Source organism: Blennius ocellaris (genome assembly GCF_963422515.1).
Source record: "Blennius ocellaris genome assembly, chromosome: 12".
Taxonomy (NCBI): Eukaryota; Metazoa; Chordata; class Actinopteri; order Blenniiformes; family Blenniidae; genus Blennius; species Blennius ocellaris.
The window spans coordinates 5,307,582-5,321,256 of NC_137661.1; the positions used below are offsets into that span (position 1 = coordinate 5,307,582).

The window sequence follows — 13,675 nt, forward strand, 5'->3', positions numbered from 1 at the left end:
GTCAACCTGACCGAGGCTGATAAACAAGATGAGCCGCGTCTTCCACACAGCTGCCATCTCGACGTCCCATGCGCGGGATGTCCTTTGATTGTATTCATAGTTGATAAACTGTTAAAACTCACAGAATGTTTTGTTACTATGATGTGTATCCTGTAAACCCTCCCCTTTGTTTAATGAAATAAAAACGCAGGAGAATGGTCTGAAGCTCAGAGTGGGCAGGAGGTGTAATCTGAACACGCTCCTAGGCCATTCTCCTCGCGAGTAACCAAAGCTCATTCGTGTTGTCTTCTTCTTTCTTGCAGATTTAATAAATGTCTGTAGCCTAAACCTGACAAAAGTAAAATCTCTCGCTGATAGGTTCAAAGTACTTCATATATCTATCAGAATAACATCTTCCAGCATTTTAACAAGTGAAATGCCCACACTGGCTTTTCTATGTGCATCTGTTGGTGCCCGGTCTGATTTTTGGTCCTCTCCAAAACTTAATGGAATCTTCCACGGTATAAGATTTACATATGTGTGCTGAAAACTTTGACAAATCTGTGCAGTACGTTTGACATAATCTAGCTAACATACATACAGACAAACAGATATACGCCAATGATTTTATTCGTCCGTCAGAGACATAATAATGAGGCTCATGGCCAGGCCAGAATTTATAGCATGCACAACTCCTTCTATCACAAATTCTAACTCAAAACAAACCCACACGGGAGGTGCGAATTTTTCCTTTCCACAGTCGCTCATGTGGATTTGTTGGGGTTCTCTCTGTTAAAAGCACTGTTGGGCCCAGCATCCAGGCTTCAACTTCATGCAGCAGTTTCCCCACCCAAGAGGACAAACTGCAGGGAACAATGGAAAGGCAATAAAACAGTATGGGGGGGAGGGCAGTGACCCTGAGGCCCAAAAGCCCCAGGTTGGGAACCCGACCTGGACACCGCAGGTGTCCGAAATTCAAACTTGGTCAAACTGCCTCCCAACCAACTGCCCCCCCCGCTTCTCACCCCGACTCCCGAGCACGTCTCTGCATCACCGGGAAGACCAAGAGAGCACAAAGTGTACCACAGAACCAAACCAAGGTTCAGCCCGCTGGCGAGCAGAACACACTGTTTGGACTATCCTTTTTCTCTTTCCATTTTTCTTTTTTTTGGATCGTGGGAACGCACAATGGATGTGTCTGGTGGCCAAGCAACTGCCGCGTTCTGAGAAAGAATGAGTCGAGCGCATCTAATGGCTGCATGGGTCATCGCAATCACACTTTACACCCACCTGGTGGTCACATCAAGTCATTGCGCGCTCCCTCTGCGCACCCCTCATGGTTGTCACAGTCACTGCCCCGAACCAGACACCTGCCTCCCTCTGGCATCCGCTCAAGCTGACCCTCCAAGGTCCGTCGCCACCTGGTGGACACTCGGGGTCATTATATCCCCACTCAGACTCCCAAGACACTCCCACACGCACGCACGCACACACACACACACACACACACACACACACACACACACACACACACACACACACACACACACACACACACACACACACACACACACACACACACACACACACACACACACACACACACATCCTCTTTCTTTGTACATAGTGTTTGCTGTTCAGTAGATTAGATCTCTGTGTTAGATGCCACATCTAACACATTGATTGTGTTGGTTTATAAAATAATTTCTGAATAATTTCTGAATTAATAAATTTTTGTTAATAAATGCCTTTTAGCTGAACTGATTGATTCCTGGTAATCAATGTGTATTTATTATTGACAATTCACTGGTTTGTAACAGTCTGTGCTCGAATCTTACACCTTCCCTGTTATTTAAGATGCTTATATTTTGCACATAAAATTTAACGAATTTAAAGAACCCTTTTTACAAATGTTAGAGTTATGACGTTTTCTTTGACCTCCGAACTGTGACGCTTCCTGCATGGACTTATTCAAACTGTTAAAATGGCGGCGGACTGTTTTGTTATTGAGCTGTAGATGATGGACAAATACCGAAATGCATCATGGGTACCGTAGTTTGTTCTGTCTGTGTGAAGGTCCGCCAATAGGAGAGCACGTTGCTTACGCCTCCTTCCAGCGGTGGCCAATGGGAAGAGGGGATTAAGCAGCGCGCGTGTTTGATCTGGCGGAAGCACTGTGTGGAGCGTTCTTCTTCCTTCTGCTCTTCGACTGACATGAGGCGCGTTTATCCTCAGCTGCTTTAACGGCTAAGTATAAGGCGATTCTCTACATGGCCAGTGTTTCTGTCTTTTGTAATAAATTACTGTGTTAATCCAATCTCAAGGTTTGTTGAACTATATTTAAAGTTCACCGCGGCTTCCCTTAACCAAGAGATCTGTCCTCTCTTCTGTGCTGGGGAGTGAAACACAGGACAAAATGGCGCCACGAACACGATTTTTAACGGAAGGGAAGTTTGGACGAATTGGTCCGGTGAGTGAAAAACTATTTTTTTCTGAACGTAATACTGAGCCGCCCGGGTTAAATTGAAAGGTGCGCAGTTTCCTGTTTTACCGAATAACTGTACATTGGACACGATAAATTGGCTCTGTGGTACGTGAAGTTGAACGCCGTTTGATATTGCTAAATTTTATAGAATTAACGGTAAATATGTTAAAGTTCAAAAACTTGAGAGTGGATTATACAGTTTTTTATATCCCAGGTGCCTGGGGCACGCTGAAGGAGAAAGTACTTAAAAGTGTTTTTTCAAAGCCTGGGGCTTGAGGTCAGGGACCTTAGGATCTATAAGTCCGAAACAAAAAACCGTACTGGGTACGTTAAATAGAGATTTTAAAGTCTCGTGAAATAATTACAGTTCGGGGAACTTTAAACAAGATTCTGGAGAATTCTATAGTCAAAGTTTAAAAAGAAACTATAAGGGTTAAAGGCCCGCAAAGTTTGGAGTTTTACCACTTGCAAACTTTGCCCCGCGTCCGGGACGCGTTAGACTAGAAAAGCGCTATTTAAGGGAAACTGCAGTCATTTTTTTAATATTTTATAAGCATGAAGAGATTGTGTGAGTGGTTTGTATGTATTGTGCGTTTGCATCAGGCTCATGTTCTGGTAAAATACACAATTGTGTGGGTGATGCTGTAAGTTGATATAGTTGTGTTGTTGTTTTATCATAAGTGGAAAAAGTAGTTTTCAATCCGAGAATAACACTGTGAATGACTGTGTGAATGAAAAGTGTCCGAATTGAAACACTAGATGACTGATAAACCTTACGGTGTGGTTATTCTAGTGGAGTAAAGACAGCCTTTTATTGGAGATCTTTAGGCAGTTTGAAGTGAGACATTTCTCAGCTTTGAAACTGAAAAAGTGGCATTTTAAAGTATAAGAAAGAAAAAAAAATGGATGCTGTGTGCTTTGTTATCTCCATGTGCTTGAGTAGGAGAAAAAGGGATAAAGACACAGGATAAGGGGAGAAGTAAAGCAGAAACCCCCTCTTCATGTAGAAAGTGGTTTAAGTAAAAGGACGAGAAATAGAAAGTGGTTTAAGTAAAAGAACGAGAAATAGAAATGTGATTTATATTGAAGGAGAAGAGGAAGTGTGTTTTGAAGGAAAAGTATGTTATTTTGTTGGCTATTATGGAAAGAAAGGAACAAGGCAGGTAGAAAAAGTTAGCCCAGCAAATGAGAGTAAAGAGTATTGGTATTGTGGAAAGATGGAATAGTTAGTATGAGAATGAAGGAAAAAAGTGAAGAATTTGAAATGAATTTGAGGGACATTTTAGCGGCATGTGATGAATTTGAATGCCTCTAACTGTCTCTCTGTCTCCAAGAACCAGGGCTTGTCCACAGACAACCCCCGCAGCAACATTGATACAGTTGCTATTGTAATGAGTTCTTTGTTCTCTGCAGACAGGCAGACTTGAGCTGCAAAAGCAGGAATTCGATTCCTAAACAAGTAATAGCAAGACACCCTGCTATTAACCTCAGATGGACTTAAAACATCGCTGTCCACTTAACAAGTACACTTGTATTAAATGTGTGCACAATTTTGTCAGACACATAGGTACGTTGAAACACTAGTAAGGATTCAGTATGACTTACACATAGTCATATAAATATACATTCACATACAGTGCTCATTGAGGTGACCCCCCTTCAACTTATTTTAATTACCAACCCTGTGTCTCACCAACATTAACTGGGACAAAAGTAGTTATTTAACATCATGCCAGTGTTATTGTGGTTTTTCTGAATTGTGTTTCATAACCTGAAGGATTGTTTTGTAGTACTATTGCATAGCAGAGGTAGATTGTACCGACAAGGCCTAATTGTTTACCAGGTGTCCAGATGATACCACATGAATGAATTAATATATGAACTTTCTTATCTGTAGACTGAACATGTGTGCCCTCAGAATCATTTGTCGACAATGCTTCTGAGGCCACAGGGGGAATGTTGGGATTACACAGGATCACAGAAGGATTGTTAATTTGGATTGTTAATTTTAGTAGAAAAAATCTCCATTTGTCATGAGACTGTTAGAGTTATGACATTTTCTTTGACCTCCGAACTGTGACGCTTCCTGCATGGACTTATTCAAACTGTTAAAATGGCGGCGGACTGTTTTGTTATTGAGCTGTAGATGATGGACAAATACCGAAATGCATCATGGGTACCGTAGTTTGTTCTGTCTGTGTGAAGGTCCGCCAATAGGAGAGCACGTTGCTTACGCCTCCTTCCAGCGGTGCCCAATGGGAAGAGGGGATTTACAGCAGCGCGTGTTTTATATAGAGCGGACGCTCCAGCTGCCTCACGCTCTCTGTCCATTTCCTCCTTGTGCTGTGCTGACCTGTTTCATCCTTGGCTGTTTTCCTTCGCGTTTATCGGCTAAGTATAAGACTAATCTTTGTTAGGCCAGTATTTCTGTCTTTTGTAATAAATTACTGTGTTAATCCAATCTCAAGGTTTGTTGAACTATATTTAAAGTTCACCGCTGCTTCCCTTAACCAAGAGATCTGTCCTCTCTTTCTGTGCGGGTGAAAGACAAAAGGACAAGACGCAGCCATGACATGAAAAAAGACTCAGGAATGTGATTGACTATCGCACCTAGTAGGGGGTTGGAGGAGCTCTGCAGGATCTCCTTCCCCCTTCCTCTTTCTCTGTTTACAACGTGTAATTAAGACTGCTTCAGCTAGCAGACTTTTCACACCTCTGGATGCACTCGTGTCACAGGGGGTCCTGGGAGCCTCGCTCAGAGGAGGTGAGTTACAGCAGTTCAACTCACCCAACGTTAATTACTAACATGAGAGGCTTTTAAACCAGCGACCTCCACTCCTCAACTTTGCTGACCCTACCATGAGGGTCAGACCTCCCACATCCAGAGACCAGCGATCCAGAGTCTGCTTTCCAGGGAACCGACCGGTTCTTCCAAGACGGGACCAAGAAAAGACATCTCACATAACTTCTTTGTGTTTTCCTCAAACAAGCAGGAAAACCGTCATAGCTTGGAGCCACCAGGTCTTCAGTCTGGAGGGGACCAACTCGGAGCTGTAAAGGACAGCTCCTGAAACACCAACTTCATTTTCTTCTCCTCAGCCTGCAGAACCAGCAGCCACAGTTAGCAGGAGCTGCTAACTAAAGGAGAAGACACCAGTTTCCCTCCAGCAAGACGACAACTGAACTGCTTTAAGGCAGTGGTAACAATTGGGGTTTAATTGAGATTAGTTAAACTTGATGATTATGCATAGAACTGTTTAACTTTCATGAAAATGTGTTAATTCTGTTACAGTGATCGCATTCTTTTGATAATGATATTAGGAGCAGATAATAATGTGTAAACCAACGTTGACTCTGCCACAGACACAGGGTCTGCATGCTTATCTGTTTTACTAACTGGTTAATTCACAATCCTACACATATATCAAAGACAACATCACACTGCGACTGAACACCAGCTGATGACTTATGACGTTTTACAAGATAAATCGCATTCACATAAACTTATTCTAGAAATGGTCCTTTAGCAAAGACACATAGGAAGCAGATGCTACGGCTAAGCTTCTATTGTTCCATTGTCATCAACACATGGTGGAGACCAAGGACAGTTCTCCTGCTCTCTGAGAACTGCCATTTGAAATGTAGTATTTTGTGATCCACCATCTTGTTTTGTACTTCCATGACACAACTCACACAAATGCTCCTTTCAATTCTCTTGTCTCCACACACACACACACACACACACACACACATGGTGTATGCAATCCCTTTGAAATAGAGATAACTCCTCAGCAGACGGCCCGCAAACCACATCAAAAAGGGGTAATAAAAGCTGGGTGAGATTGTAAACAACACCAGCTATCTACAAGACAAAAGAGAGAGCAAGTGAATGGTGAAGTTTCCTGCTCACAGCAGGTGAGGAAAGACACTCGAGTCTTCCCCCATCTCTGGAGAATTTTTTGTAATGTTTACAGGAATCCAAGGTGATGGAGTCCATTCTGAGTGACGGAGAAGACATCACACGCCGTGAGGGTCGGAGGACATCGAGCGTGGTGCCATCTTCATTACTGCACCAAGGCAGATTCATCCGACAGAGAGATCATCGTTCCTGACAACGACTAGGAATTCAACGACCAGGAGGGGCCAAATGACAACGAGGGAGCATCCTACGCAGAATCGACACCAGGAGGAAATCATCGCGACGACACCGACGACAAGAGATCCCCAGGGGTGCACTGCAGCAACCCCTGACGATTAAAGAGAAAACATTGTTAGGTTCAAGCCGGTCAGAAGATCGCAAAACATTGTACAACACAAAGATCCAAGGAGCAGCACTGATATAGAAAGACGGAAAGAATTAATCAAGAATTCATCTTCACAGAAGAACAGAGGATGAAGTGGCTGAAAAAACTGTGAAGGTTCTGGTCATAGCCAGAGGTCCAGTATGTGTGGATCATGGAAATGTTTATGTAGATTAATACTTACATTACTAATTGTCTTATCATCCTGGTTTTTGTACATGTCACCGCCCATCCCGCAGGTAAAGGTATTAGTTCTCTAACGAATGTAAATCAAGTAAACACACTTACATCAGCCACACGCTAAAATCACCAACTTCAAATAGTGAATCAATAGAAATTAAGGTAGATCTAACTAACAACCATACTACTTTTCCCCCTGTTTTCCCTAAAGGTAATTTTGGAGTGTGTTGGGATTTCCTTCTATGGGAATTGAGAGATAAGGGAGATGTACCTTTCCCAATAAAATTGTGTGATTACCTCTGCCAAAATAAAATAGGAGCTAAAGCTTGGATGTCTCCAGCAACAAAACGTGTAGGAATTAGGACCATTACTCAAGTTAAAGAAGTAAATGATTATTTCAAAATAACAACAGGAATTTTAGGTGATGTAAATAATTGGTTGCTAATGGCAGAGCAAGCTTCTAAAATCTCCCAGGACACAATTAAAGGTTCATGTTTGTGTATGCATTCTCGACCTCTACTTAAGGTAGTGCCGACTCCAGTAAACTCAAATTGTATAGTCAACTTAATGAATCAAACTATACCTAGTAACACCTGTAAGAAACTTTTCTCATAACTACAATATCTAAACTTAAAAACCCTATTTCATAGCACAGTCGCTAAACAAAACTTCACCTGTATTAAAGTAAATGCTGATAAAGTTGAACACAAATTAGGAACTCTTGATTCAACTTGGTGTGAAAAAAACACTTCAAGTTCCCATTGATTTCACGCTATTAACTAGGTCAGATGTATGGTGGTGGTGTGGATCAAATAAAATTTATGATGGACTCCCAAGACAGGCTAGAGGTTTATATGCATTTGTAATTTTAATAATTCCAGTAAAAGTCCTGCTTTTAAACATAGATCAAATTTCTACTCTAATACAACGCACTGAGGTGCACCAAAAAGTCATTTTAAACGTCGCAAAAGAGATTGGAGAAGACAATTAGATCCAACTTATATAGATGCGATAGGAGTGCCTGATGAATACAAATTAGTTGATCAAATAGCAGCAGGTTTTGAAAACCTACCAATTATCTCAATGTTTTTCCGGTGACACCTAATAAAAATGTAGATAGGATTAATTATATTCATTATAATGTTCAACGTTTAGGCAATTGGACAGAAATGGGTTTTGCAGCCGTCCACGAACAGCTTCAAGAAACCTCAACTATGGCTTATCCGACCCGCATAGCCGTTGATATGCTCCTGGCTGAAGGAGGAGTATGTGCTATGTTTGGTGATAAGTGTATTTTCATCCCTAATAACACAACAGCAGATGGCACCTTAACTAGGACTCTAGAAGGTTTGCGTACACTCAATATAAAAAAATTATTATTCATCATCATTCAGGAGTTGATACATTCATGTGGGACGGTTTGGCTGACATGTTTGGTAATTACAAGGTTTTGGTAATGTCTGTGTTGATTTCTATTTGTTGTTGCATTCCATGTAATAGAGAGCTTCTTACTCGTTTGATTAACACTGCCATCTCCCCTGACAAACAGGATGTAGTAAATATGGCATTGTTAACTTCCACAGGTGAACCAGGTCATTTTGATCCAGAAGATGAAACTAATCTGTTCTCTTTTAATGTTTATTTGTGATGTGATAGAATCACATCAAGAGAGCTATTGTTAGAGTTATGACGTTTTCTTTGACCTCCGAACTGTGACGCTTCCTGCATGGACTTATTCAAACTGTTAAAATGGCGGCGGACTGTTTTGTTATTGAGCTGTAGATGATGGACAAATACCGAAATGCATCATGGGTACCGTAGTTTGTTCTGTCTGTGTGAAGGTCCGCCAATAGGAGAGCACGTTGCTTACGCCTCCTTCCAGCGGTGGCCAATGGGAAGAGGGGATTAAGCAGCGCGCGTGTTTGATCTGGCGGAAGCACTGTGTGGAGCGTTCTTCTTCCTTCTGCTCTTCGACTGACATGAGGCGCGTTTATCCTCAGCTGCTTTAACGGCTAAGTATAAGGCGATTCTCTACATGGCCAGTGTTTCTGTCTTTTGTAATAAATTACTGTGTTAATCCAATCTCAAGGTTTGTTGAACTATATTTAAAGTTCACCGCGGCTTCCCTTAACCAAGAGATCTGTCCTCTCTTTTCTGTGCGGGTGAAAGACAAAAGGACACAAATGACACTGATATTTTGGTATTAGCTATTTCCACTTTAGCTGGTGGTGCCCCAATTTTATAATTACTTGATAAATAACCAATTTATGAAAATTTGCATAAATAAATAATTTTTGACAATTTATTCACTTTTAAGTAATTACTTAATGACTCAAGGAGTTGTTAATGGGTAAATGACCATTTACTTCCATTAATAATTTTTATTTTTCATAAATTACTTCCAGTGATTTATTACTTTCAGTAATCTATTATTTACATTCATTTTAATGCAAATAACCAATCATAAATCCCAACAGCACCTAGAAATGACTGTGTTTTATTTGTTGCTATATAAATTAAATTAAGTTAAATTGAATTGAATTAATTTGATAAAAAAATATGTATTTCATATGTGAAGAGACAAAAGCAGTTGGTTTTATCTGTCTGTCCGTCTGTCCGTCTGTCCGTTTGTTGATCCAGGTCTGGCAATACTCCCCCACTGTCCTTTCGGCTTTCATAAAGCAATCTTAATCAGCTCGTGTACAATTGGGGAAAAATATTCAATTCAAAATACTATTATAATGTCATTTGAATAACTTCATTTAAAAAACATTTTGACAAACTGTGATAAGAAATCTTAGTCATAACTACATAAACCTCTCAAACTGAATCAATAAAAATAACACTGAATGTGCTGAGATGAAAGAAGTTGTTTGATAGGGTTTCTGTAAATAAAATAAATATGAATGGAAGAAATAAATGAGGTGAAACTATGATGGTGGCTGCATCTGTTTGTAGCATCAATGTGATGCTTTTTCAAGATTTAGGGAGCGTTTAAATATTCATTGACCTAATGGAAACTCTTCATTTCCATAAATAGAGAACAGTGAGCATGGTTTCACAGTCGACACACAATGATTCAGTTGTCAAGTGAAATATAAAGGGAGGTGGACAGTTCAGTGTGCACACAAAGCCAAACACCTAAGTTTAGCACAGAGAAATGCCGTCAGTGTTTTGAGCTGAGGAACATTTCAAATAAATAAAAAGGGTGTGGTGACTGTTCAAAAGAATCAAATCAGGAGTGTCTGAACGATCATCCTGTAAGAATGGACAACACACCCAGTAATTAAGGTGCTTCCGCGCACATTTTTCATCAAATGCTTGAACACCTGAACGATATAAAAAGACGAATAATGCTCAGCAGAGACAGATCCAGCCTTCAGGAAGACTCTGCTGTAAACTCCTGATCATCATGATGAAGCTGATCCTCTCTCTCACTCTCCTCTGGGCATTCTCCAGCACAGGTAACCAAACTTATTTTACTATACAACTTATGCAGGTACAACACAACCTCATGTATTATTAACACAGAAATACAATTTAAAATCAGTAAAAGAAAGTTTAATGATCTGTTAATATTATAACATGTACACATTAGTGAATCTGCTAAAGCTGCCAAGTTTTATTTTGATTTCTGGAATTAATGACAGATTAAAAGAATAGAGGAAACATAATTAGTTATTCATTTCTATGACAGATATTGAAATGTGACAGCACAGGGGAAAACCTCTGGAGATAGGAATTCAAGAAAGAAAAGTAGTAATGTACACATGTAAAAACCAGGATTAAAGCTTCATGTTAAATCTCAATAATGTGACAAAGACTTTTCACCATTCACACATTTCTTTTCCTAAAATAATATTTTGTCCTGTTTGTTCCCATCACAGCTGGAGCAATCCGTTGTCACGTATGTACAGATGTCAATGATCTGAGCTGTGCTTTTGGACGGACAGTTGAATGTGCAGATGATGAAGTCTGTTTGAATGTCTTCATCACAGGTATTCTTTTCTTCAGATCAGCTTTTCATTTTCACTGAACTACATATTTTAACAAATGAAATGTGTGTTCCATGAAATTCACAATGCTCTTTTTTGACAACAGAAGCCAATGGAATACAGAGAATCTACAGGGACTGTGCAAACAGCGAGGTTTGTCCAGCCACAGGCTTCCCTACTATTGCAGCCAACCTGGGTGGGATACACACAGTTGCAAATGCTGAGTGCTGTGATGATTCTGATGACTGCAACTTGAGGAGCCTGGAATGTAAGTATATTTGGATCAGAAGAATTGTGATGAAAAGAACAAACAACAAATTTTTCAAAATACTTTTCAAGTCAAAAGGCTTAAATATTCACTCGTTGGTTTCATATCTTTTGTTTCAGTCCCTGCTATTCCTGGAGACAATGGTATAGAATGCAGGGGTTGTGATCCCAGCACTGACAACTGCGACTCAGTAGTGAATTGTGGAGGAGAGGAGGACACCTGCTTTCAGACACAAAGTCAGTATTTTTATTGTACATTTAACAAAAAATCTCTGAATCTGTTTTGCTTCTGTTTAAACTTGTTTCATGAGTGTAAGGACATAAAATCACTGCATGCCTTTGAACAGGCGAACGATTGATATATATTTCAAAGTCATCAAGAATGCACTTTTTCTTTCTCTGTAGATACAAAAAAATGTGAATCAGTTTTCTCCATCTCTTGAATCAGTATATATTTGTCTGACATGAGTAATGAAGACATTTATTTGACCACGAAATTCAATCTTTTCATCCACAGTCTTGATAGATCGTCAACTGATCTCTGTTGGTGGATGTGGAACTTCAAATGTGTGTGACATCGCTAATGACATCAGAAATCTGCCTTTCCTGGAAGAAGTGGGTACAGTTATTGGTACACCAACCTGTTTCCTTGTTACCACAACAACTACACCTGCCCCAACCACAACCACTCCTGAGCCAACTACAACCACTCCTGAACCAACTACAACCACTCCTGAACCAACTACAACCACTCCTGAGCCAACTACAACCACTGTGGCTTATACGCATACTATACTTAGAGACACAACTACAACCACTCCGGGTTATACTACTGTTAGTGACCCAACAACAGTTTACACCCCGTCTCGTGAGCTCTTAGCACAAATAAAAGCTCTGCTGCTGAAAGTACGACTACTGTCTGCCAACATAAACCTTGAGCTGCTTAAGCAACAACAACTGGTGCTTTTCCAACTGCATCTAAAGTTGCTTAGTGACCAAAACAACCTGCTGGAACAACAAGAGGACCTGCCAGTCGACCACCACCATCAACTTCCACTTCACTACCAGCAATGCCTGCTGGTAAACAACCACCAGGTGCTGCTGCATCAGATCCACGGTTCTCTCTGCGGGCAACAGAACCTGCTGGCGCTCTTCCAGGAAGAACAACAGGTCCTCTACCAAATACAAGGACTTCTCCAGAGCCACCACTTTAACCTGCTGCCCCACTACGCCAGTAACCTGCAGAACCGCTGTGACCAGTAGTAACCAACGCTGAAAATTATATATACTCTCTTCTCCTTTATATCATTTAGAAATCATCAACATGCATAATCACTGTGGTTAACTTTTGGATTTCAATTTTGATTTTTTGTCTCATAAAATTATAAAAATTATTATTCTTCAAGACAGTTCAGTGGCTTTAATCAATCAAGTTTTTCTTAATGCTATTTTGCAAGTATCAGTTGTGAGTTTTCTCTTTTGTCAAATTTTCAGACAAGTGATTTCATTACAGGTCAAAATGAATCATCTTTGAACAATTCAATCAATCAAGTTCTTTCTATGCGTATGTTGTAATTCTATTCAATAAAGAATATCTGCAGGTAATTATGATTTTGACTCTTTTTGTTTCACACCTTTATGACAAAAGACTTTTCTATTTAAGGGGATGAGAGTTTACAGACAGACTGACAGACATTAAGAGAAATATGCTTTATTATCTTTAAAAATCCACAAATGAACACAGTTCCATTTCAAATGGCTAAGATAGCAACACTCAAGTCTCAAGCACTTAGAAAAATAAGTTAAGTGTCTAAGAACAAAAACAGCAATCAAGTATTAAAGTATTAAAGTATTGACGTCTTAAGATGCATAAAACACTGATGTTGCACTGAAATTATTGCACTGGGTTATTGCCTCTTTATCAAACTTGACAACAGACTATAAAGGGTAGGCAATGGACATGTATTTATGAAGCACGATTTAAACACAAGGCAGTTCACAGTGTTTTACAAAGAAATACAATAAATAAATAAAAGCTTTACATAGAAATAAACAAAATATAATCATAGAAATACTTTAAAGCTTGAAGACATTCAGTGTTTATCATTAAACAATAATTCAATACAATTCCAAAATATAATAGCTGCATTAATGTTTTTGCTTCATATTTGATGACTTTTAACTGATTAAGCATAAAATTATCATTATGACATTTTTTCCAATTCACTGAACACATATTACACACATTAGTGTTTTTCTGGGGTCAATATGAGACCAAACCGTTTGAGCTATGTAAAGCTTGTTGGTCTGTCTGTGTGACCGAATATTCCCACACCTGCAGGTGCAGAGCTGACACTTTTGATACATACAAGTGGGGGTGTGAGGAAAAAAACAATTCCCACGACAATTTTGATAATTCTTCTGGTAGAACTGATATTTCCCGCACATTGGAGGGTGAGGTATTCGTG

The 13,675-nt window shown here is 39.9% G+C and overlaps 1 protein-coding gene across 1 annotated transcript; it reads left to right on the forward strand.

Moving 5' to 3' along the window:
* Window positions 1-10,328: 10,328 nt before the first annotated feature.
* On the forward strand, window positions 10,329-12,812 carry LOC308137870 (uncharacterized protein). The gene is made up of 5 exons (XM_080506748.1): window positions 10,329-10,409; window positions 10,833-10,943; window positions 11,047-11,208; window positions 11,328-11,444; window positions 11,725-12,812. Exons 1-5 carry the CDS (start codon window positions 10,358-10,360, stop codon window positions 12,468-12,470), a joined length of 1,188 nt encoding a protein of 395 aa, XP_080362874.1. The 5' UTR covers window positions 10,329-10,357; the 3' UTR covers window positions 12,471-12,812.
* The last annotated feature ends 863 nt before the right edge of the window (window positions 12,813-13,675 follow it).